The sequence below is a fragment of the Coptis chinensis genome, chromosome 5, assembly GCF_015680905.1.
Source record: "Coptis chinensis isolate HL-2020 chromosome 5, ASM1568090v1, whole genome shotgun sequence".
In the NCBI taxonomy this organism is placed as follows: Eukaryota; Viridiplantae; Streptophyta; class Magnoliopsida; order Ranunculales; family Ranunculaceae; genus Coptis; species Coptis chinensis.
The window spans coordinates 74,619,740-74,646,632 of NC_141460.1; the positions used below are offsets into that span (position 1 = coordinate 74,619,740).

A 26,893-nucleotide genomic window follows, 5' to 3' on the forward strand; every position below is an offset into this window, starting at 1 on the left:
GGATAGTGAGGTGACTGACGACCAGAGCAAAGTCTTGGCGTGGTCTTTGTAGAGGTGGTAGTGTTTCATTGACTATCAGCTACAAATGTGGCCTTTTTTTTTTTTGAAAAAATTATAATATGCTTCCTAGCTTCCTTGTTTTGTTTTATGTTTATTTTTACTTTTCAATGTCTGCAGTTAACTGGGATGAAGTGCCTGCCGGTGAGGTAATAATGAAAAAGACACCTGTAAGCATACTTAGATCCAGAGTCCCTGTATAACCTGTATTGACTAGTGTGAATTAATTCAGTTCCCCATTACTCCATCGGGCATGCAAGGAGTGCTGGAGTATTTCAAGCAGAAATATGGAAATCCTCCAATGTTCATTCATGAAAATGGTGAGAACTCTTTTCTTTCTTTCTATCCTTCTTTTTCTTTTTTTCACAGATAAGAAACTATAGTGTTGAATAAAATAGTAGAACACAGAGTATATCCACTGATCCAAAATGCTCCAATGAAATACACACAGATTCACGAATTACAATACCCTTTAAACCTTCAAACAACTTGTCCCAAGAGCAGCTCCACAGACAGCCTCTGAGACACAAATTCCATATGAACTACAAGAAACTTGCCATTAATCCAAGAGTTATGACTTCTCATTGAGGATGAAATTGCCAGTTAATCATATCCCATCCATAATTTCTGTTTTTGATGAAGTGTATAATCTAGAACTAGTGCCATCATTTTCTCTGACCAATTTCAACTGCCAAAGTTCTATATTGTCTCATAAATATTGAAATCTCAAACTAAGCAGCCACAGCCTGAAAACCAGGTGAACCAGTTATATATATACTGATTTAGTTCAGGACACTGAATAACGATTAAGAAGTCTTTCAACATGTTATTCATATAACTATATAGTAGCCAAAAAATTAGTTTCAGTGTACCAAGAGAGATTAACATCAATAACTCTTAACAACAATTTAATTTTTGGTCTTGGAATTTATCAAATTTATGCATTTGCTAATGGACCAAAAAGTTGAACCGTGCTAATTAGTAGCGCATCCGTTCATATCATCAAAATATGCATTTGCTCTCCTGGCAAAAAAATTGTGGGTACTCGGTCTCAAATGAATTAGGCAAATGGAAAGCATTCATTGTCTCATAACAAGATATATTTCACATATAAAGCAGCACGACAAAAACTATTTGAGCCATGTATTGTAATGTTGGGCGTTAGTTTTGAGCTATATATATATCTAGAAAATACATGCAATGACATCCAATACTGTCTTCTCTTTACAGAATTAAAACCATAGTTATTTTTAGTAGTTTCTGATGCTAAATGTGATAGCCACATTCTGTTGATAGGTCAGAGGACATTTCACAACACGTCCTTGAATGACACATCAAGGATTAAATATTTGAATGGTTACATTGGAAGTACGCTCGATGCTGTGAGGTAAAATTGTATAACAGGAATTCTGTCATTTTAGTATACATGTAATATATGATTTCCTTGTCTAAAATTTCATAAACATTGGCAGGAATGGATCTAATACTAGAGGGTTTTTTCACTGGTCTTTCTTGGACTTGTACGAATTGTTTGGCGGAAATAAATCAAGCTATGGCCTCTACTTTGTAGATTTCAAGGACCCAGATTTGAAGCGATACCCTAAGCTCTCTGCATACTGGTATTCTAAATTCCTTAAGGGAGGAAATATCAGTAATAATCAGGGTGTAACTGAAGCTAAGACGAATATACATACTTGGTTTGAAGCTTCTCATAGTTCTCAGTAAAATTTTCAGACTATGACAAGTAACAAGTCATATTGGACTTGTACAGTGCTGGGAAGTTCCAATTGAAAATTGGGTTAAACAAGGAAATGGGTCTGGAATGTATTCACAGTGTTTATCATTTCTGTAACACCCTAAAACAGATATTAGTTACTAAACGTTTTACTTATTGTCATTATGAAACCATAAAAACAGGTGCTGCAACCCCGCAATGCGGTGATATATTTGATTGGCGACTCTACACTTTCGTTTTCCAATGTAGAATTTATTTTCATTTGAAAATTGGATTATAATATTTATATGTACAAGGTTACCAACTTACCATCAAATTAAAAATAAAAAAGACTAGGCAAAATAAACGTTTTCTAAAACAGCAAATTATCCTAAAAATTTATGCACACTTGGAGGGAGTATTTTTCCCTCTAAAAGACATTTATTAATAAAATTAAAGATTTTGCCCCCAAGACGTTTTTTTAGTTGGAAACAAATAAAAATACAAGATTCATCTAAGACTGGATGCAAAATGCACGATGTATCCACCATATTAATGGATTATTTATGTTAAAAGCATGTTGCTCTGAGGTTACTTAATGATAGTGAAGATGTCGCCCAAAACTTGCTATATGAAATGACTTACTGATATGTTAGTGCTATAAATTAAACAACAATTTCTGTCCTCTGTTGCCTAGTATTACTGCGTACCCACTCCAAAATCTTGCTCTATTATAAGATGAACTAAGATGGACTGGGAATAGCAGCAGCACCTAACTGGGAATTTTGGTCTAACTAGTGCTACGATAATTAATTCAAGCACCTGTTTTGCTGGTGCACTAGACTTGATATTATGTACTAGAAACTTGGAAAAAAGTTGAACAGTCAAAATGTGCAACAGCTAGCTAGAGGAAATATAATATTGGAGCTCAATCATATATAGCCTGTTTTTTTTTTTTGATAAAACACTAATTTCTATTAAGAAAACCACTAGTTTCTTAATTTAAATGAATCTCCACTCTACTAAGTAGAACACCAGTAGGGGGGGGGGACCTGAGAGACAAGATCGTATGTGTCAGAGTGCACCTCTAGTATTTTTTTAAAAAATAATTTCTAGGATGTTTCCCATCCTCGCAGTACTACTTTGGCTTGGCAAGATTGTGTGGTTAAAAGCGGATCGCTGGTGAGAATGAGGCAGCGACACGTGCATTAGGGATAACATGATTACCACAGGACTAGAGTAACTGTGTTTCGTGTTAAGCCGTAGAGGAAAATAGGGAATGAGGACTGCAATGCCGTTCATGGCACCACCAAAGCACATACTAAAAATTGGGCTCTAAACATTTTTTTAGTGTGTTTTTTGTCTAGAGAAAGATTAATATTATCTTTTGATTCTATTCTAATTTTAACAACACGTCACTTTTTTGATGTATTAACTGTTTTTAAAACTTTTTATTTATCTTTTTTACCCTTTCATTTGTAAATGTCAATTTCTTCCACAAATAAATAATATGAAAATCTAATGTGCGCAGACTGTAGGTGTGTGTCAATCGAGGCCACTCATCAAACAAGAATGCGTGTGTATTGTTTCAAAATGTACTGCAATAAAATAATACAATTGTCTTATAAAAAAAAACCATTTGTCTTTTTACAATTTCAAAATTTGAATTACATCAAACAAAGCTTAAACATGCTATTCAAAATTATCAGAGATACATTTTAAATTGTTAAAGTTGTATTGAAATTAGTTGTAATCAACATTTCCATTTTTGAAGTTGATGTTTTTCACATTGTTTTGGTCTATTCATAAATTCATCTCACTTTTAATTGGAATTTTGTAGATTTCAGATGAATTTTAGTTATTTTGATTAACCCACTACTCTTTTGGTAACTGATTTAGTTCATAGTTTTTTTTTTTGTTTGTAGTTGGCTTCTTTAGTTCGGACTAATAAAAGAGGTCAAAATCGTAAAAATCAGTTTGAAATTTGAGACAGATGTCAAATTTTAGTTTTTATAGAGGAAAAAAAAAAAAAAAAAATTGCTATATCCTCTAAACTTAAAAAAATTGAGTCTGTGTAGACAATACCCAATCTTCTGAAAACACATATGGTCCAACTTACAAATGAACAGTTAGCAAAAACCAAATCATCGGTAGAGAACTACATTTGGGCAGCTTGCAAATTCTTCTACTCAACACATCTGTCACAGTTACATCAGCCAATCTGATGGTGTAATTGAAGCTAAAACGAATATACATACTCGGTCTGAAGATCCTCCTAGTTGTCGATAAAATTTTCAGACTATGACATATAACAAGTCAATATTGGACTTGTATACTGCTGGGAAGTTCCAAGTTGGAAATTTGGTTGAAACAAGGCATTGGGTCTGGTAGATATTCACCAATGTTTATCATTTCTGTAACACCCTGAAACATATATTTGTTACTACTTGCTAAACGTTTTACTTACTGTTATTATGAAACCATAAAAACAGGTGCTGCAAGCCTGCAATCCGGTAATGTTATGGCGACTCTACAGTTTCTGCTTTGCAATGTAGAGTCTATTTTCATTTGAACATTTATTATGAAATTTTTATGTACAAGGTAATTACCTTCAAATAAAAAATAAAAAATAAAATAGACAAAATAAACATTCAGAGAGTAACTCTAGAGGATAAATTGGGGGAAAAAATAATTTTAGAGGACATATTTTTTTTTTAATCACTCATAAGAACCGGGTAGATGAAAGATCAAGTATACTCTTGACGTGAAATTATAAACCGCATGGGTAGATGAAATGTCAAGTATACCCGGTACGAAATAATAAATATCCCGGCCCAACCAAAACGACCCAGTGTATATAGTATGAACAATCATTGTTCATACTTTTTTCATATATTAACATCATTGTTCATATAAACAATTATTGTTGATTGTTCATACCTTAACATAATGTATGATCAGTAAAAATATTTATTGGAGTTTGAACAATCATTGTTTATATTTCAACATGAGCTATGAACAATCATTGTTCATATATATTTGGGGTATGAACAATCAATGTTCATACCTCAACATATATAATGTATAATCAATAAGAACATTTATTGGAGTATGAACATGTTCATATATATTTGGAATATGAACAATCAATGTTCATACCTCGACATAATGTATGATCAATAAAAACATTTTTTTGGAGTATGAACAATAATTGTTCATATATAAAGAATAATTATTGTTCATACTTATTTGGGATATGAACAATCAATGTTCATATCTATTTCGGATACGAACAATAATTGTTCTTACTGTTGATACATATTTGGGTTATGAATAATCAATGTTCATATTTTAACATAATGTATGATCAGTAAGAACACCTATTAGAGTATGAACAATTATTGTTTATACCTCAACATGAGCTATGAATAATAATTGTTTATACATCAATATATTGTACAAGGTACATTCATTTATTTGGGTATGAACAATCATTGTTCATACATCAGTATAAAGTATGAACATATATTGTTCATAACAAAATGACAGAAATAGTAAAATAGGAAAATATTTATTTCAAATCCGGATTATTTGTCTTTGAGAGTTATTTTCACTCGAGGAAAATTTTCACTCGAAATTTGTCTTTATGAGTGATTATAAAAAAACTCTGTCATCTAGAGTTGTTTTAAATCAAAATTGGGTTTTGGGACCAATTTCTTGATAAATATTTTCTAAAACAGCAAATAATCCAGATTTCTATCACACAGTATAATAACGAAAACTAACTATAAATCTATAATAACGAAAAATGACTTTACAGGAACCACTGAAGGCGATTAGCCATATCCACTTTATGAGACAGAAAATGAATAAAAAATTTGTTTCTCGATTTAAATGAATCTTAGCTATTAGGATTCGTTTTTCATTTAGTCCAAAAAGCAATTCTTCATGAGTGCCGCCTGGGATTCAAAATCTAGCTAGTATTTGTACTTTGGTTCTAGATAAGGGTTTTAATGTTTTTGTACCGGCCGGCTTCAGTTTGTTTGGTGCATGATACTGGAACTAATTTAAAATGCTCGCTCTAAGGTAGCTTTTTTTCAGTACATCCACTGATCCAAGTATGCAAAAACATACAGTCAGCTTGGCAGCTTGAAAACTTTTCTCATAACCATAAAAAACAAAAAAAGTAGACTTTTCTCAGCTTTTGTAGATGTCCAGTAGAAGCATCTGTCACCATTACATTAAGTCATTAACTAGACTGTTCCAATTTTCCATCTAGGCTTTTGTTAATTAGGTTTTTTGTGTCTTCTGACGTACATACAAACACGCATATCAATATCTTTTAACACTACAATTTTGTTTTCCGGCCCTTCTTTTGTTTATTTGTTTGGCTTCATGTTCTCATTTATATATAAAAAATAGACTACTCTTAAAACTAACTGATAAGCAGTAAAAACTCTAAAATTCAATTTTGTATATATAAAGAATGTTGCACTGTTAGTTGGGAGTAGTAGTATACTAGTATTGCACTTTGATATGGCCGGAACAATGAGTTTCACTTCTCTTTTCCTTCGTCTTCTTTTAACTCTAGTGGTAGCAGAAGTTGGGATAGGCCAAACCACTCCCAAGTTCAGCAGAGATGACTTCCCATCCAACTTTGTATTTGGTGCTGGCACTTCGGCCTATCAGGTTGGTATATATACTTCGTGAACGACGTGAAGTAGATCAATATATATGAATTTTCTAACAAATAATGGAAATGGATGTTTTGCAGATTGAAGGAGCTGTAGCAGAAGATGGAAGGACACCTAGTATATGGGATGTTTACACTCATAAGGGTATGTACACAAACTGATGCCACTAATACGATGATGTTTATGTAATAGTAATGATGATGCTGATGTTGTTTATGTGATTCATGGTCTTGAATGTGTCAGGATATATGCCGGATAAGAGCAACGCAGATATAGCTTGCGACGGGTACCACAAATACAAGGTAAGGACTTACTTTTATTTTGTGGTCCCCTACAAGGTGCTGTGAATTACAGAAAGCTAGGATTAAGTACAAGTACCGATCAGTTATACATTCTAAACTCCTTTTAGGTCATTTCTTTACATGTCGATGAGAGTTTTATCTGTAGTGGTTCTCCTCTCGCTAGTATGTTAACTATGTAAAAAGAGAAATTTATGTAAGATTACAATCTCCTAATGCGCATGTTGCAAATTTTAATACTGAATTTGCAATCATGTGTTGAGTTTCGTGGAACAACTTCCACAGTACAAGCCCAGCCCCCTCCCCTCCCCAACAAATAAAAAATAAAAAAAAAAAAAAAACTTTTGTAAATTTGAAAATTCTTGCAAATTGCTTTCTTAGTCATATTTATGCTTTGAAAAATTTGCTCTGATTTTATTTTTTCGTTTTTCTGTTTTGTTGTACGTTTCTTTCTTAATTGACTTCTGTGCAATCTTCTCAATAATAATGACGTCGATTAATTCAATGCTTCACCAAGCAAATATGTCACACACGAGTGACACACACACTCGCTACCTAGTAAGTACTCATAACTAAATCCCAACTGATCAAATATATCATTTTCCAACTCAACATCAACTCTAATTTTGGAGCTTACCCAACACATCACTTTTCAACTAACTCTATTTTCTTAGTTCTTGGGAATTGATTTATAGCACAATATAATATTTATGCCTATATTAATACGCCATGGTTTGATATTGTATTCTGATATGGAAGCAGTTTTCAAGTTTTGATTCAGTATTATATTCTGAATATGTCATACATTAATTTCTTTTGCTTAATTGATAAGTTACTGTTGGTACTTGTAGGAGGATGTGAACATCATGAGTGATATAGGACTTGAAGCCTACAGATTCTCCATCTCATGGTCAAGGCTGCTTCCATGTATGATCAGTACTCATATTGTTACTCAACAATACATAATTCTTTCCTGGCTACGAAAACTGTTAATGACCAATCCATTTTAAGAGTTGCAGGCCTTAGTGCCACCTATGGCTAATATACCCATATACCCTGAGGCCTGAGCATTTAATTTTACATTTTAAGCTATACATATGGAACCAGCATAATAAGAGGTAAAATTCATGTTTTATAGAATGGCTTTTAGCAATCCTCATTAACTTGCTATTGTTATGGTAGTGCATATGCTCAATCGTGATTTTTCTATTATCCTGAAATGCCGCCACATTGTTTAATGTAGATGGAAGAGGAGCCATTAATCCGAAAGGCCTCCAATATTACAATAATCTCATTGACGAACTGGTCGGCCATGGTATGCTACGAAAACACATGGAGAAAAACACATGGAAGAAGAAATTATTTTATATACTTTATAGCTATATTCATTCCTAATATTTTTATCTTTACTTTATATATATATATATATTCTGTAAAGAAAACTCCTCGAGTAACAGTGACAATTGGGTCGATTGGATTTTTATTTTTCCTGATTTGTCTCCATGGCTCTTATCTACTAACATCAACAAGATAAAATACTCCTCGAGTAACAGTGACAATTGGGTCGATTGGATTTTTGTTTTTCCTGATTTAACATCAACCAGATAAAATACAATACGTAAATTGTTATGTTTAACAGGGACATATATGTCATTCGATATGTTATTCATTATTATTGGAATGGGCCCAAAAAATCAGACTCAGAACCTCACAACTTTCATACCCACCCGTGGACTATTGCTTTATGTCTTTATCAAACTATCCTAATTCACTATCATAATTACCCATTGTGCCAAACCCTTTTCAGTTGCACAGTTGCGCAATTTAGTACAAAGGGCCCAAAGTTTAAAAACAAAAACACACACACACACACACAAATTACGGCTAATAAAAATAGTACACGTGTACATCTATTAGGTTGCCACATTTTGCACGCCAAACTCCTCCATTTTACCTATCTCATTTTATTATTATTATTATTTTAATGAAATTTAAAGGAGAAAAGACTTAATTTTTAATCTTCTTTTTTAATAAAATTTAAAAGAAAAAAAGGCTTAATTTGAATTATTTATATATGTAAGATGTGTAATACTTTTATATATGCAAAGAAATAAAATAAAATTATGTTGAACATTAATTGTATTAAAAAAAATATATATATATATATATTAATCCATATCGATGACAATGATTTTTCCTTTTCCAATTTGTCCTCATTGATATTTGCTAATTACAACACCCAAACCAAATCTAATATGTGGATTGTTGTATGTAAGAGGAGTATATATGTCATTCAATATGTAATTTTTTCTTCCTTATAAAGTCGGCAAAATTGTGGGGCTTTATGAATTTGTTTTGTTTAGGAGGTTTAGGGGCTTTATTATTAATTGAATTGGAAACTTTTCATTACTAAAATTTGGACCGACCAACCCCACTACCAATTTCCAACTCTTCCACGACCTATTTCCCATCTCTAATAACGTGAGATGTTTTGGCAGATAATAGTAAAAAAATTCGATTTCTTCCCACCAACACCATGTAACCAAATAAGATAAAAGATGTGTTGAGTACATTAAGCATGCATAGAAATTTAAATGCAATTGTTTACTTTAAACACCCTATGTCTTTTTGTTTTTTCTCTTTGTTTACTCCTATTAGAAATATCTCAAATTAATTTGGAAGATATTATTGGATTGAAGCGGTTATTGGGGTATGACAAAAACTGAGTTAGTTATGGGGTACGGGAGTATTTTTATGGGCATGTCCGAGATCACCCTAAATTTCCACATTTCACTTCTTTTTGCACTTATTTTTTCCCGGCGAAAAAATGAGCATGTGAAACTTGGACCGATTTAAATGGACCCTTGGGTGCAGTGGAGATCTTGAGTAAAACAGTTAATATTCCTTCCTTAAAATAGAAATACTGTATAAGATAAAGTCATAAAGTATCTTTCTTAATAATTAAGGCCGGGTAAGGACTAACGATGTACGGTACCTCAAGATGATTATTCTCTGACATACACTGCACATTGATCTGGTCCTTAGTTTGATCTATATCTTTCATTGTCTAACTACTTTTGTATGAAGTGTAGGAATCCAACCACATGTTACCTTATATCATTTAGATCACCCTCAAATACTTGAAGAAGAATATGCAGGATGGCTGAGCCCAAAGTTTATGTAATCCCTCTCTCTCTCTCCATGTAAATGAATAAATTTTCTCTATTAATCATGTTTTTCTTTGTTTACAGTGAGGATTTCACAGCTTTTGCAGATGTGTGCTTTAGAGAATTTGGTGACAGGGTCGCTCACTGGACTACAGTAAATGAACCAAATATAATGTGCTTGGGATCCTACGACAGTGGACAAATACCTCCACGGCGATGTTCATATCCCGGAGGTCTCTTTAACTGCACAGCAGGAAACTCATCTGTTGAACCATACATAGTAATGCACCATGTCTTGCTAGCGCACGCGTCTATTGTTGCTGTGTACAGGGAGAAGTACCAAGTGAGTTGTTTTCTCATTGCTTATATCGAAAAAATTAAGCAAACAATTGATAAATGTATATATACGGTAATGGAAGGGGTTTAAGTGCGCTGGGTTTTTGTTGAAATAATGAATAAATTAATTTACCCATACTTAACTTTTATGATATTGTGCCTGGTACATACTATCTCTCCACCTGGTACAAGGTCGAGAGTTCAGGAGGCAACTCAAGTAGAGGAATGGACAACTTTCGAAGTGTGGTCATGGCCTCATGGGGTAGTTACCTCGTGAAATTAGTCCTACCTTAGCTTCATCGCAAGCATCGAATGCAAAATATAAAGGTAAAAACCTTGATGGATACATTAAAGAGATCTGGGATGCCACTCTTGGTTTAAAACATGCTTGTTGTGAATGTAGGACCTCTTTCTATAAATTTGAGAATGCCCGTAAACGTCTAATTAAGGAATGACCATCCGGTCTTAAGGGACAAACTCTTGTTTTGGTTACGATAGATGTTTATATACTATTGTTTTTGTGTGTACCCGGGTGGTTATGTTCTTGAGTGTTCATGATTATTGTAAGACTTATGACCTAGTGTTGTTTTAGTGGGGATTCTCCCTGCAATAATCATACTCTTAGGGACGTATGTAACTCTTTGAAGTTTAATAATCAACAGGTAGGGAGGGGTCTGCCTAAACCTTGTAACTTTTTCTAAAAAACAAAAAAACTTGTATGATGTGCCTCTTGATCAAACGCAGAATATTAGTATGGAGATAATATATAATGACTAATGGGAATCGTGATGCAGGAAAAGCAGAAAGGTTTGATAGGTTTGAATGTGTATTCTTTCTGGTTTGTACCTATGACAAACTCAAATGCAGATTTGGAAGCAACCCAAAGAGCCATGGATTTCTATACTGGTTGGTAAGAATATATATAAGCACGTCTAAGAGTCTTAGGTGTATACATATTCACTAGGCCAATGTTCACATGTATCTTTACATTGTTTTCTACATATAATGTGATTTTTAACTGAAATAGATGCTGAAATAATAAGCTTGTATATCTGGCATGAATAAAACTGAACAACAATCAGTTTATATATTTGAAATCATATTAATGAATTTAATTACAGGGCTCTCAATCCTCTGCTGTTCGGAGATTATCCCAGAATCATGAAGAAGAATGCTGGCTCAAGAATTCCATCATTTACGAAACATGAATCTGAACTAGTGAAAGGGTCATTCGATTTCATTGGCCTGAACCACTATTTCACAGCTTACATACAAGATAAACCTCAGACTACTCCAAATACTAGCCCTGGAGACTACACGAGTGATATGCATGTCAAATTATCACGTCTGTTTCTCCCTTAAACTGGAAGCTTATGTAAGTTTGACTGAGCAGAACTAGTAAAATTTACTCAAACATGTCATGATGCATTGCAGTTACAAAGGATGACACGCCTCCAGGTCCTTTTGTTCCAAGTTCTTCACCTTACAATCCATCTAGTTTGCGGAACGTGCTCTTGTATTTCAAGGACTACTATGGCAATCCACCTGTCTATATTCAAGAAAATGGTTTGTCTTCCACTCCACATTTTGATTGTTGTAATTAAGACATTTAGACAGGCATGTTTAGAAAATCCAGATAGTACTTTATTGGTAATGAATAATTTGGTTCCCTATATCAAGACTCCAAATAAATAGCCCATTACTTCAACTAGATAAAACAAGGGGGGGCCTTAGATTGCGCGGTTGCAGTGGTGTAACTTTTGAAAAAAATTACTGGGGGTAAATTAGAGATTCAGGCCTTAATTTTCTCAAAGTAAGTTACGATAATGTCTTAACAATAATACAATATTCATGAATCTTGCCAGGATTTGGAGGACCGCCCAATGAGACACTTAACGACACTGGCAGGATCCACTACATAAATGGCTACATGGGAGGCATTCTTGATGCAATAAGGTGCAGTATCTCAGTTTTCTTAAACACCAATTGTATGTAATAGTGATAATATTTCCTTCATATACGTTCTTACTTTCGGCAGGAGTGGATCAAATGCCAGAGGGTACATCATGTGGTCATTCCTAGACGTTTTTGAGCTTCTCAGTGGATACCAAACGCGCTACGGGCTTGTTCATGTTGACTTTGAGGACAAGGATTTAAAGAGACAGCCCAAGTTATCGGCTCAATGGTATTCCAACTTCATCATGAAGAATGACATATTCCTGAAGAACGCAGAGAATGATCGAAGTATCTAAATAAATTATCTCATTTCACACAGTAGTTACCTTGTTCTTCCTAGGCTGTGTCATGGTCTTAAAACCTTGTTCTATATGTTCAGATTTAAATTCTCTAACAGAACAATACTGTACTCTGAATTTGAACAACAATAAAATACATCAATAATTTGGGAAATGTGTTTATATTTAGGAGCAACATATGAATAGTCAATGCTGAATAAAGTCTCACAAATAAACTTTTGCATTGTACTTACCACAGTGTATGCAATATAGATTTATATATATAGTCTGAGGCAAAGTAGCATTCCTAAATTGAGAATGAGAGTGCACATCTGGTATTTTTTTGAGAATTTTATAAGATGTTTCCAATCCTAGCAGTACTACTCTCGCTTGGCAAGTTGGCATTTTTAAAACTTAAAAGTGGAGCAAAAACCAAGTCGGTAGAGAACTACATTTTGGCAGCTTATTGCAAACTCTTCTACTCAACGCAACTGTCACAGTTAGTTACAGCAGCCAGTCTGATGGTGCAAATTATTTTGATATCTATTGGTTGATTAGTTGATTATTTGTTCATTTGTATTCCTTAGATATATATTATAACTATAGCCACTTGGCTCTATTTTTCAAGGCTTCATAGAGTCTCCAATTTATTATAAACTCTAATACTAATTACAAAAAAAAAAAAAAATCCAAATTCTTAGATATATATTATAGCTATACCCTCACCAATCTATTTTTTAGAACACTCATGGAGACTCCAGGTTTTTCTAAAATCTATTACTAATTACGAACAAATAGGATATAAATAAATAATCAATCCCATCTAGAGTTTCACAGAGTCTCAAACTTTTCCAATGCTAAAAACAATATTTCAGCCAAAAATGATTTTCCTAAATCTCTTACCCCACAAGGAATAGTTTTCACACTAATCTCAGGTAAAGTTTAACATAACAAAGTTTCTTTCTAAAAAATGACAATGAAATTATGAAAGAACAAAGGAAAAAATAAATTGAGTTGCTTGAAGATTTACTTTATGCATTTGTTAACCACACATGCGAATGAGAAAAATGGAAAAAAAAACAAACTAATCATAAAATAAGTAACAGTACGGATGTATACCCAAAACAAATAAAATTGTATTGTATGCACTATATATATGGGTCTAACAAATAAAGTTGGATCAATTTATTTAAGCCAACGTCCAGCAATAATTACGACATATTCCAATTAAATTTATGCATTTTATAATTTTCCAATTTTAGTGGAATAACGAGATTCAATTAAAGCAGACGTTGACTTAAATAAATTATATAACTATTGAATCTATGATAAATAACTAGATTATACAAAAAATAATATCACAAAATATATAATAGAAAATGGAAAAAAAAAAATAATGGCAAACCAATAATGATAAATATTTTAAAAATATATAATACTGCATGAAACTAACGTCAAAGAACAGTTAACGGGAAACAGAAAACTAGATGCAAATGGATCAAATTAACCTCAAATAATATTTAATGGGAAATCAGAAATTGGATGCACATGCAAGTATTAAACTAATCTTAAAAAGCAATTAATGGACAATCGGAATATGGATACAACTGCATTAAACTAACCTCAAAGAATAATTAACGGAAATCAAAACTTGGATGTAAATACATTGAACTAACATAAAAAAATAATTGTCGAGAAATCGAAATCGAAACTGGATGCAAATGCATTGAAATAACCCTCAGAGATTAAATTAACGGGAAATTGGAAAATGGATACAACTATATTGAACTAACCTAAAAAAAAATAACAATTTAAACAGGATGCAAATGCGTGAAACTAATCTTAAAAAATAATTAACGGAAAATTGGAAACCGAATGCAACTACACTGAACTAATTTCAAAAAATAAATTTGATGCAAATGCATTGAACTAACCTCAAGAAATAATTAACGACAAATCAGAAACTGGATGCAAATTCATTGAACTAACCTCAAACAATAATTAACGGGAAATCAGAAACTAGATGCAAATGCAATCTCATTGAATAATAAACGAGAAATCGGAAACTAGATGCAAATGTATTAATCTAATCTCAAAGAATGATTAACGGGAAATCGGAGCTGGATGCAAATGCATTAAACTGACCTCAAAGAACAATTAACAGGAAATTGAAAATTGGATGCAAATGCATTGAACTAACTGCAAATAATAATTAACAAGAAATCGAAAACTGGATGCAACTGCATTGAACTAACCTCAAAAAATAAATAACAGAAAAATCGAAAACTGGATGCAAATGCATTGAACAAACCTCAAAATATACTTGTTGTGTTATATGTTGTGGGAATATCTCGATAAGTATATATAGTTTTGCATTTAAAACGGTGTTTATCTTATCTTTTTTCTTATGATTAGGAACACCTTGCTATTCGAGTAGCGTTAATATGAATTTCGTCTTATTAGACAATCTCACAAAACTTCAATTATTAAATAACAAAATGAAGTTGAAATGTTTTATCAATGGCGAGTTATTTTTTTTACTAGAGAGTACGTGGGGTTTTCATGTTATAAGAAATTTGGATAAGTGATCAATACAATATTTGCATATAATAGTTCTGCATATATAGTTGCATATATTTTTCAGAATAATTAATGTGATAGGACCCGTTCGTAGATAATCTTTGAAGATCCCACATAGTGAGTTAGGTATAATTTAAAGAATAATTAACGGAAAATTGGGAACTGGATAATCTTTGATGATCCCACATAGTAAATCAAACATAATTTATTTTTATGTCATGTTTGCAAAGACACTACAAATGGATCAGTAGAAAGTTGGTATTACACACCACATTGGATAATTAAAAAGAAATTGAAAACTTGATTCAAATACGTTGAACTGAGCTTAAAGAGTAATTAACGGGAAATCGGAAACTTTATGCAAATACAATAAACTAAACTTAAAAAGTAATTAACTAGAAATCGGAAACTGGTTGCAACTGCATTAAACTAATGTTAGAGAATAGCTTACGGATAATTAGAAATTGGATGCAAATCCTTGAAAAGTATTTAACGAGAAATTGAAAACGGTATGCAAAAATGCATCAAATTAACAAACCTCAAATAATAATTAACAGGGAATCAGAAACTGGATGTAAATGCATTGAACTAACCTAAAAAAATAATTAACAGAAATCAAAACCAAATGCAACTGCATTGAACTAATCCCATAGAATAATTGGCGGGAAATCAGAAACTAGATACAAATACATTGAAATAACCTCAAAGAATAGTTAACGGGAAATCAGAAATCGGATGAAATTGCATCGAACTAACCTCAAAGCATAAATAATAAGAAATTATAAACTATATGCAGATGTATTGAACTAACCTCAAAGAGTTATTAATAAGAAATCGGAAACTGGATGCAAATGCAATAAACTAATCTAAAGACTAATTAACGAAACATCGAAAAATGGATGCAACTGCACTGAACTAACCTCAATGAATAATTAATGAAAAATCATAAATTTGATATAACTGCATTGAACAAATAAACCTAAAAAAATAATTAACGGGAAATCGAAAACTTGCTGCAAATGTATTGAACTAACCTCAAAGAACAATTAACGGGAAATCGGAAATTGGATGCAACTGCATTGAACTAACCTTAAAGAACAATTAACGGGAAATCGGAAATTGGATGCAACTACATTGAACTAACCTCAGAGAATAATTAACAAAAAATTGGAAGTTGGATGCAACTGCATTAAACTAAAATCATAGATTAACTAATAGGCCGGTAAATCAGAAATTGGATGCAATATCCTTAATGAATATTTAACGAAAAATCAGGAACTGGATGCAAATGCATTGAAATAACCTCAAAGAATAGTTAACTGAAAATCGGAAATCGAATGTATAGTAAATGCATCGAACTACCTTCAAAGCATAAATAATCGAAAATTGGAAGCTAGATGTGAACTAATCTCGAGAAATAATTATCGGGAAATCATAAACTGGTTGCAGAAGTATTAAACTAACCTCAAAGAGTAATTAACGGAAAATTGAAACCTGGATGCAAATGCAATGAACTAATCTAAAAAAATAATTAACGAAACATTGAAAACTAGATACAACTGCACTGAATTAACCTTAATGAATAATTAATGGAAAATCAGAAACTTGATACAACTACATTGAATTAACCTCAAAGAATAATTAATGGGAAATCGGAAACTAGATGCAACTACATTGAATTAGCATTAAAGAATAATTAACGTAAAATCGGAAACTTGATGCAAATATATTGAACTAACCCCAAAACATAGTTGTATTGTATGTAGGGAGAATATAATGTCTCGATAAGTATAGTTTTGTATTTTAAGTAGTGTTTATTATAATTCTTTTATTATGATTGAGAATGTCTTGCTATTCAAGTAGCTTCAATATCCTTTTCGCCATATTGGTCATTCTCACAAAATTTCAATCAAACTTCTATTATTAAATAACCTAACAACAAAAATAAGTCGATGAGTTTTATCAAGGTTTTGTGCTTTCTTTTTATAGAGAGTGGTGCAAGGAAATTGAATGAGTGGTCAATATAATTTCCATATCTCATAGTTGTGCATAGTTGCTAATATTTTTTAGAATAATTTAATATAACGACAGCCGTTCGTAGGACGGGTTCGAAAGCTAGTTTATTTCTTAATTTGGTATAATGGTAATACAGGATTATGTTACTTTTACTCTTTTAGTATACAAGTAAGAGATTGACAGGAATGGATCTATATAGAAGTATATAACTCGGTCTGAAACTTCTCATATTTCTCAGTATATTTTTTGTTTTCGACTATGATACGGAAAAAGTCTTATTGGCACTTACAGAGGGAAGTTGTAAAGTATAATTTATGGTATGAACCTATTCTCCATGTTTATAATTCTGTAGCAGCACACAAAAAGAGATTGCTGGCGGGGACAACATAAACAGACTGCCCTGAAATGAATGGGAAGGACATAAAAATGATTTTAATTATGCGGTGGTCTGGTGGAGGAAAAAAGATGGTTTTTATTTTATTTTGTTGGTGGAGAAAAGATAGATATTTCTCTAGGTTTACCACTTCAATAAGTTCTCTTATGTGGTTTTCCATGTGGCATGACTTTATTGGCTTGTGTCATACACTGAGGCTAACACCTGGTGTTTTACACTAATTTCCCTATATTTAAAGGGTTAGAGCATTCTCAATGCAAGCAACTTTGAGGGAAAATAACAATGTTGAGCTAAAAACAATGATCCAATGCAAATGTGACAATGAAGATAACACATCCTATTGAAATTGTTAGAGTTGTGAGCTTCAGACGGAACCTTTTATTCTGTTTCGGTGTGTGTGTGTGTGTGTGTGTGTGTGTGTGTGTTTTTTTTTTTTAATTCGGACGGTTTCATTACGTCATGTTGTTTTTTTTGATATTTTTTTGTTTTTTACATTTAGACGGAATAAAACATTTTGTTCGAAATTTAAAGTCACCTCTGTATTGGGCAATCCCTGATAGCTTTTCACCAATTGTAGATGTTGGTTATTTTGGGACTACGACTTGATGATTTGTTGGATAGGGAATGGCTGCACTCTTCTTTGGATAAGAGTTGCCTACGTATCAAGTTTCTTGGGGTAAACTTGAATCAAGCCTTACGTAGTTCATTTATCTCTATTTATAGATATGTGCTTGAACCGTTATGGTTTGCAGATCCACCTTGTGTGCTATCTTGATGATTCACCATTAATGTGCTGTTACAAAGATAATGTTTCCTTGATTAAGGCGTTGATTGAGTTCCAAGATTGTGCTAGTTGATATCTTTTCATGAATGGCTGTAACTGCTGCTGATGACGACCTGGGTGTTGGGTCATCGGCACGATCTGATGTTGTGGGACGAGCTGAAGTGGCATAAGACGTCCTGCCATGTGGACACGTGATATGTAGTGTAGAACGAAGGGTACTTACACAGTCCCCTTTATTTTTTATTCGTTCTTTGGACAGCTGTTGCGAAGAAGGAGAACGGTTAAAAAGTAAAGTTTGAAAGCACGTGTCTGACAGCTGTTTTGTTTTGATTTTAGGTTTCGGAGAATGTGCGAGAACTGTTGGGCTGGATTCGTGGGCCCGTAGTTACGGCAATTTGTGGGCGTGTAATGATTTAGGTTTTGGGAACACGAAACGTTTTGATTGTCTCGAGGTGTTTGGGCAGTTGAGGGGTTTTTGATAGGGCTGGAAATGGAGCGGGAGACTATATCCATGCCCAGATCCATTTTTTCAATACAAAACCAGATCCAGATCCATGACCGAATGGATCCAAAATGGCATACCATATCCGAACCATTTCTGTAAATGGGATAATCGGATCCGACCGACCCCGACCAATTGCGAACCACAAGTTCTCAATCACCCACGTGTCTACAAACAAGAGAGACCTATTATTATTTGGAAGATATATTAACAAAATTTTATATTTTGGATTCGGATCTAGGAGGATCCGAACCGTTTAGAGTAAAACCATATTTGAATCCGAATTAAAAATGGATAATCCATATCCGACCCATTTTCTTATTCGGACTCATTATTAAGGTCCAAACCAGTTGAAATGGGTTTGGATCGGGTTGGATTCGGGTCAAAACCCGCACCATTTCCAGCCCTAGTTTTTGACTTGTAAAAGTGTTTTGTTTGTTGATAAGTGCTCAAAAAGTGCTATTTAACCCTCGATTATGCCTCTTGTTTAACCATCTTAGTGGACTAATAGTGCTTGTAAGTTATGTTTTAAGATTCTACAGGTGAAAAAGAGAGTTTTGTAGAATATTAGAGAAAATGGGGTAAAATGAAGCAATTCGGAGCATTAAGGATCACATGGGAGGCCCGTGGACAATCATGGAGAAGGCCAAGGAATTGGAGCTATTAAAGATGCGACTTGGACCTATTTTAAAGTCTATTTGGATCGGCCCAAGCCCAAGGCCAAAAAGCGGATTCGCTGCTTGGACCAAAGCCCGCGATAGAGAGGATAGTAATTAGAGCGAATTATTCAAAAATTATTCCACGAATTATAATTTTGAATGATAATTTTTTAATTCGCCGCCAGGATAATTGCCGAATTATTCGGATAAAAATGACATTTGTATTATTTTTTCATGAATAAAATTGTAAAAATAAAAATAAAAACGTTATATACTTATATATCAAAATTTTAAATGTAAAATATATAGTCCAATTTTAAAGAAATATATTCATATTATACCCGTTTAAAACACGGGACGTATTTTTACCGTCGAGCGTTTTATTGGACGCATATTTAAAATTTAATTGAAAATCCGGGGATAGGGATAATTGACGTCGAACTTTTGCCGTCCATGAATCGACTAGCTATGGTCCAGGCCAATTCCTTCTCGAGCGCCTTTGAAAGACGGGGCGATGGATAATGCGTCGGACTCATGAATCGAAAGAAACCTATTTTGTATTAGGAAACAAATGGAAACAAATGGTTTGGAATGCTTCTAGAACTCATTGTAACCCCTATAAATAGAGGACCTAAGTGCCTCATGTAATGGGCCAATTCACTTATATTCTTGTCTCGAACTTGAGGCAGAGTCTTAATAAATTAGTCTTTCTAGTATTATGTTCTTCAACTCTTTTCTTCTCGTTCTTCGTGTTATTCCTTCTTTATGGAAGGCTAATCTTCTCCTTCAAGGGAGGAGGTGAAGCCAGTGCTTAAGATTTAATGATTCTTCTGGTTCATGGTATTCTTCAATCATGTTAGTTCTTTATGTTTTTAGTTATTAGTTCCATTGCCCACACCAGGGGATGGAAGTATAGATTAAGGTTTTTATTTATTACAATTGAATATCATGCTAGTTTAGGGTTTTATTTATTGCAATTGAATATTTGCTAGTAACATGTTTTTATTTATTGCAATTGAATATAATGCTAGAATAGAGTTTTATTTATTGTAATTGAATATTATACTATTATTCTCTACTTTTCTTCTAATTGTGTAGTGTTTTAGAGTAAGGGAAGTATTCCTTGTGTTTGCCTTAGATGGTGATTCTTTGAATAGCTGCCCAGGCTTACATAAAAGGAAAGAAGATACTAATAACATGAACATAGGAACAACCTTAAGTAGAGTTAATTGTTTAACGATGTTTCACCCAAAAAGGCATCGACACTCGCTCGATTGCCCGATTATAGTCTACTTGGAGAACAACATGAAGCAAAAGGTCATTGAATCAAAAGCATTGGTGGATTTGAATCTCTTGAATCTATCTCTCTCATATTATCTCCCTATTTCCAATTCTTAGTTTAGTATAAGTTTAGTTTAGTTTAGCATTAGAATCTAAAATATCTACAATTATAGTTTTTAATCCCTCAAACCCCCTTTCCAGTTCTGTCCTTCATATAAACATATACTTAAAAGTGGAACGATAGCCTACTCATCCTTTACTTATTGAAGGATAATTAGGTTTTGATAAGCTTCTTTTTGTTCAACGACCACCATCTATCTACATCATCCATACATCATCTCACACACAAAAAGAGGAAGTGTCAATGGCGCCGCTGCCGTTTTAAGTTGTTTATGTTTAACGTTTTCTTTCAAGATTAGAATTTTGGATCTTGAGGTAATTTTAGCCGCATCATCCATCCTTTTAAGAAAGAAAGAAGCTTGAAGGACATCTTGAAGATAAGATCTACCATCCAGGTTAGTCGAATCTTTATTCTTTTTATTGCTTTCTTAGTATAGTTGCATCATAGTTTAGTTTTATTGTTTTATAGTATAATTGCATTTAGGATCTTTTTGACAATTGAAGTTGTAAGCCAACACAGTGAAAAATCAAACTCTAGTGTTTCTTGTCTGAATCTTGACAAACGGACTATCGTCTGTGGGCCGTGGTACTTAAGCAATCCAAGTGATTCACCATAACCCTAGAAGAGACAGCTTTAGACAACGGGCAAGATACTAGCTGCAAAGCCCAACCCAGTTGAAGGAAAGTAGTTTTGCATATTAGTATAATTTAGAATAGTTGCATATTAGTTTAATTACATTCAAGCATAGTAGGATAATTTTCATCATCTTCGCATAGCAAGAATACTAGACAGGATTGATACAATGGCCGCACGCAATGATGGAGGTTTTGTAGACACCAATAATCCTGAAGCTATCCCACCCATGCAAGCACAACAGAGGAAGAAATTGAGCGATTTTTATTCGCCAATCATTGGAGACCCACCCAACAAGATTGTTTTTCCGTCTACGGTTAACCAGTTTGAACTTAGAGCATCAAGAATCTCTATGCTTCCAAAGTTCAATGGTTCGCATAATGTTCACCATATGTTCACATGAACAAATTTCTATCGATCCTCGAACTTTCAAGAACCGAATATCAAAGATGAGAGTATCAAGTTGATTCTTTTTCCGCTCTCACTAGAAGGTACAACATCTGAATGGTTAACTGCACAGCCGATCAATTCAATAGACAACTGGGAGAAGTTGAGAACAAAGTTTATGAACAAGTTATACCCACCCCGTAAGATGAGATGCCATTCAGCCAGTATCAACAATTTCAAAGGAAAAGTGGATCAAGAATATCATCAAAGCCGGAGAAATTCAATAATCTGCTAGTCTCATGTCCACATTATGGATATGACAAGAGCACACTGGCTCATTTTTTCTATCGAGGACTCTCGATGATGAACAAGCAGATGATACGAATCAATGCACAAAGGCAAGTTTACATCGATGGATGGAGAGGAAGCTTACAACTTTCTCGAGAATTTAGTCAAGAAACACAACAAATGGACTACTAGCAACGAGGATGTCGCTAGCATGGAGGGGGAGCCAAAGCAATTTGGTTACCAAGCACATGAACAATCAGATCAAGAACTGAAGTCTACATTGGCCAGCCTGGCCACCAGCATTGAAACTTTGAGTAAGAAATTCAACCAGTTCTCCATGAATCCCTCCAAGATCAACAAATCTCAAGCTAAATCTCTCCCAGTCATGCAAGCTAGCCAATATTGCGAAGTCTGTTCGGACACTTCTCATGCAACTATAGAATGTCCTAGTTACTATCAACATGCATCAGTTGGAGAGTACAATGTGAACTCATTTCAGAGGCCCAACCAAGGTGGTAATAACTTTCAAGGTAATTATTGGAGACAGAACGCTGGACCCCCAGGTTCTCAAGATCAAAGTTATATTCCACAGACAAGTCAAGCTTCATAGTTGGTTCCTCAACAACAATTATACCCTCAACAGAATTCCAATACAAGTAAAGAGTTAATGCCAGATCATAGGAGAAATTATGTCGCACCTGTAAACTTGGAGAATGCAATTACTTTGCTATCACAGAAAAATCAGAAGTTTGAAAGTGTTCTAGAGCTTCTTGCATCTCATTTCAATCTCCAAAGAATCTCGGGCAAGTCAATGTTCTAGAATGGAGTCTCTAGAGGCTAAGGTTGACAAACTCACTACTGCTTTGTCTATAAAGACACAAGCCACTCAACCTAGCTTATTGGAACCAATATTGAAGAGTGAAGATGTATGCCATATTGGGATAACTTCTAGTACTGATCAACTCCATGATCATGTCACCGATTACTACTCGGATCGATTGAAGATAGACAACAAGGTTGATTTACTTTCTCATGATGACATTGCTTCTGAGCAACCAAATCAAGATTTCAAATGAAGTTCGAAAGGAAGTGGGGGAAATCCTTTCCACTCCTAATTGTCAAGATGAACAAGACAAGATATGCAAGAAGACCAAAGAGAAAAGAAGAGCAAACACATCGCGATGTTTTGTACCAAAGGCACCTTTTCCTATGTTTTTGCTCAAAGCAAAAGGACAAGCAATTTTAGAGATGAAGGAGGCATTTGAGAAAGATAACATCAATATCCCCTTTCAAAAGCGATCAAGCAGTTGCCATCATATGCCAAATTCTTGAAGGATGCATGCAACATAAAGAGAAGTACTCATGTTCCAAAGCGGCGTTTCTAGCCGGACAAACAACATCTATTATCCATCGCAAAGCTCCAAATAAGCTCAAAGATCCGGAAGTCCTACAATATCATGCAAGATAGGAGAAAAATTCACGGGTAATGCTCTTTTAGACCTTGGTGCTAGTGTTAATCTCTTGCCATATCATGTGTACCAAGCGTTGGGACTGGAGAACCTAAAGCCTACACAAGTCAAATTGAAGTTAGCTGACTGTTCTACCAAGATTCCAAGAGGCATAGTTGAGGATGTTCTTGTTCAAGTAGCCAATTTCTACTATCCAGTGGATTTCATTGTGATAGACACCCAGGAAGCCTTTGATAAAATACCAATTATTCTAGGCCGACCTTTCCTCGCTACCGCAAAAGCTTTGATAAATTGTCACAACGGTGAAATGAATATCAACTTTGGTAAGATGTCCATGGACATAAATATCTTTCACCTGTTGCATAAGGATTGTGATGAAGCTGAAGGTGGAGAGGTGTACTTCCTTGATAGTATGATACAAGAATTCGTCCCATTCGAAGATACAATTGAAAGTGCTCAATCTACAGAAAACTGTGATGAACCTGAGAACCCTACCACAAAGGCGTTGCTAGCCATGTTCTTGGAATCTCTGCAGAAAATTCAGGATTTAAGTGAGCATAATGGAAAATTGACAGAGAGAGTATCATATCTTGAGAAGATGAACTCTACATTTCAGGATGAACAACAAACTTCGCTTGAGAAAAATCGGTTACTAGAAAATCACTTAAAAAGTTTTGAAAAACAAATGAGAATCTAGAAACCGAAATGAGTCTTCAAAAGCAGAAAATGAACCATATTAATAAGAAGAATTGCACTGTTGAAGCCTCTTTTACACCATCATTGTCTGAACGAGAGAAGTATGTGAATCGGTTCTTCGCCCTTGGCCTTGATCGGCCATACCATTCATTATCATTCATTATCATTAAAGGGCACATCGATACTATTGTCTGTTAGACAGAAAGATTTTTATCAATCTTCTACACAGAGGAACCACAAGGCCTATCACACAATCATCAGACCTAAAATAATTCAAGGTAGAGAAGCAACTTCACCAGTAATCTTTCCAGCATATCAAGGAGTATTTTTAACAACCCACAAGGTGAGACCTCCTCGTCCTCCAAACATTCGTCAGATTTGGGTGAGAAAATCTGATCTCCTCACTCCAAATTGATAATGCATGATATAAAGTCTTGAGAATCTGACTTTAAAAGACTCACATTACGTCTTAGGGATCTGACGTAAAAAGACCTAAAAATTCGGCATCAATGGTAATATCCTACCTTTTTCTCATTCATTTCATTTACTTAATTTCTATACATTGAGGACAATGCATATGTTAAGTTGGGGGAGGGTGTACTTGAGAAATGAATTTCAAAAATTAGTTTTCAAAAAAACTAAAATATTTTTGTTTCTATATCAACAGCATGAGAAAAATGAATTTTAATGATGAGTCTGGGATATATATTCTATACTACTTAGTGCTGAGTTTGATAGATAGTTGATATTATTGATTTCATTACCGCTTAGACTATTTATTATGCTCGGACATAGTTCTTGTTGATAGAATTCTTTATCAAGGCACCACCATAGTACTTGGTCAGTTTTGTGTACTTTTGCTAGAAGAGAGATTTAAACCCCTAGTAAACTAGAAGTAGAATTTTTAGACTTAGCCCGTGAGACTTGAGCTTTATACCCATTCTTTGGAGAGTTCTTACGAAAAATCCGAGTCTTAGTGACTCAACATCTTTCAGTTCTTTATGTCGTTATAATATAGTCTCATTATTCGTTGATTTGGTTAATTATGAAGTGACATCAACTGGGGAGATAGCCATTAGGTCTTGTAGTCTATTCGAAACAGAGTATCATACTAATAAGTCAAGTAGTGAACCCATTCAGCTTTTATCCCACCTAGTAGGACCATCATGTTAAACCCTTTTGAGCCTTACAATAAGCCATTTTCTTTCATAAAACCCTTTACCCGTCACCCAACTCCAGACAAGGAGTATAGCCAAAATCTTTATCAGCCATACCCATATGTTTCTGAGAATATGAGGGGCACAAAGAGGAAGAAAGACCATAAAAGGAAGATTACAAGGAAATACCAGAGAGATACAATGAATCCCATCATTCTGTTCAAAGTGAAAGAAGCTAGTGGAAAACAAGCATATCCAGTACTAATCAAGGATATACCACTGAGCTTTAAAAAAAAAAAAAAAAAAAAAAGTTGAACAGAATGGATGGAAAAGCTAAAAGAAAGGAAGAATTTTCTCTGCAATACAGAATTTGAAGAAATCTTCAAAAAAAAAAGAAGCAAAACCCTTAGTGTTTTTCAGAAACAACCTTAGAATCCTTTTTACCTTTCTTTCATAAACCAATACCCAAGTCAAGTTACAACCCATGACTTATCATTACAAGATGGTACCTGCGTCTAGAATAGGTGAGAGGGATGGTAAAGTGAAGGACCCGACACTTCATATGTGATTGACATTCCTTCCATGAGACTAATTTCATTCAGAAGTCTGTTTTTCAAGATAGTATGTGGGATGTTCGTATGCATTATTCTTTCCCCCACATACATGAGGTAAAATAGTAGACCATCTTCTGAGAGATTCTTTTCCTCGAGAGTATGACCGGTGAGGATTGAAAGTCGAGATTATCTACCTATGGTAAACTAGGGATTCTGTTTCTTGGATAGGAGAGTATAGGAGATTGACTAAGTACACACATAAGCCTTGATTAAGAATTTTGTCAATTTTACTATCTCCCATCATAATCTATGAGTCTTTGCAACAATGTAGTTAGCAATGGAGACCTCTATTGGAGTAAGCACTAAGTGGGTAAGGAATTTCTCTCTCTGAAAAATATCATCATTCTTGAACATGCTATTGATTGATTTTGTGGGTATATCACCTGAAAACCCTCACGAGACTATAACTCGTCCTTTTTGGGGAACTTAAAGGTTTAAAGCCTTGTTGCATATGGTAAATGCAATCGCGATGCCTTGAAAATGAGTTAGGATTTTATTTTTGTTATTAGGATGTGATTTTGATCACTTATCTATTTTTTATCTTATTTGTTAAGAGACTAGCAAAAGGCTAGTTGGGAGTTGTGATAAGTGCTCAAAAAGTGCTATTTAACCCTCGATTATGCCTCTTGTTTAGCCATCTTAGTGGACTAATAGTGCTTGTAAGTTATGTTTTAAGATTCTACAGGTGAAAAAGAGAGTTTTGTAGAATATTAGAGAAAATGGGGTAAAACGAAGCAATTCGGAGCATTAAGGATCACATGGGAGGCCCGTGGACAATCATGGAGAAGGCCAAGGAATTGGAGCTATTAAA

General features: G+C 34.0%; 2 protein-coding genes across 2 annotated transcripts; both read left to right on the forward strand.

Annotated features, from left to right (window-relative positions):
* The first annotated feature begins 167 nt into the window (after positions 1-167).
* LOC147498875 (cyanidin 3-O-glucoside 5-O-glucosyltransferase (acyl-glucose)-like) lies at positions 168-1,782 on the forward strand. The gene is made up of 4 exons (XM_086563360.1): positions 168-206; positions 290-377; positions 1,354-1,444; positions 1,530-1,782. The coding sequence occupies exons 1-4, from the start codon at positions 168-170 to the stop codon at positions 1,780-1,782; spliced, it is 471 nt and encodes a 156-aa protein (XP_086419486.1).
* A 4,195-nt stretch (positions 1,783-5,977) lies between these two features.
* LOC147498876 (cyanidin 3-O-glucoside 7-O-glucosyltransferase (acyl-glucose)-like) lies at positions 5,978-12,676 on the forward strand. Its single transcript, XM_086560742.1, has 12 exons — positions 5,978-6,460; positions 6,546-6,609; positions 6,709-6,767; positions 7,616-7,691; positions 8,008-8,079; positions 9,857-9,944; positions 10,016-10,274; positions 11,062-11,177; positions 11,389-11,612; positions 11,702-11,833; positions 12,133-12,223; positions 12,306-12,676. The coding sequence occupies exons 1-12, from the start codon at positions 6,308-6,310 to the stop codon at positions 12,517-12,519; spliced, it is 1,548 nt and encodes a 515-aa protein (XP_086416868.1). The 5' UTR covers positions 5,978-6,307; the 3' UTR covers positions 12,520-12,676.
* Positions 12,677-26,893: the final 14,217 nt, after the last annotated feature.

What these genes read in the sequence shown, in the direction of transcription:
- LOC147498875 (XM_086563360.1), top strand. Translation starts at nt 168, where the DNA reads ATGTCTGCAGTTAACTGGGATGAAGTGCCTGCCGGTGAG. An exon ending in ATGAAGTGCCTGCCGGTGAG is followed by an intron (nt 207 to 289) that starts GTAATAATGAAA and finishes GAATTAATTCAG; the next exon opens with TTCCCCATTACTCCATCGGG. An exon ending in AGTACGCTCGATGCTGTGAG is followed by an intron (nt 1,445 to 1,529) that starts GTAAAATTGTAT and finishes AAACATTGGCAG; the next exon opens with GAATGGATCTAATACTAGAG.
- LOC147498876 (XM_086560742.1), top strand. Translation starts at nt 6,308, where the DNA reads ATGGCCGGAACAATGAGTTTCACTTCTCTTTTCCTTCGTCTTCTTTTA. An exon ending in GGATGTTTACACTCATAAGG is followed by an intron (nt 6,610 to 6,708) that starts GTATGTACACAA and finishes TGAATGTGTCAG; the next exon opens with GATATATGCCGGATAAGAGC. An exon ending in TGGCTGAGCCCAAAGTTTAT is followed by an intron (nt 9,945 to 10,015) that starts GTAATCCCTCTC and finishes CTTTGTTTACAG; the next exon opens with TGAGGATTTCACAGCTTTTG.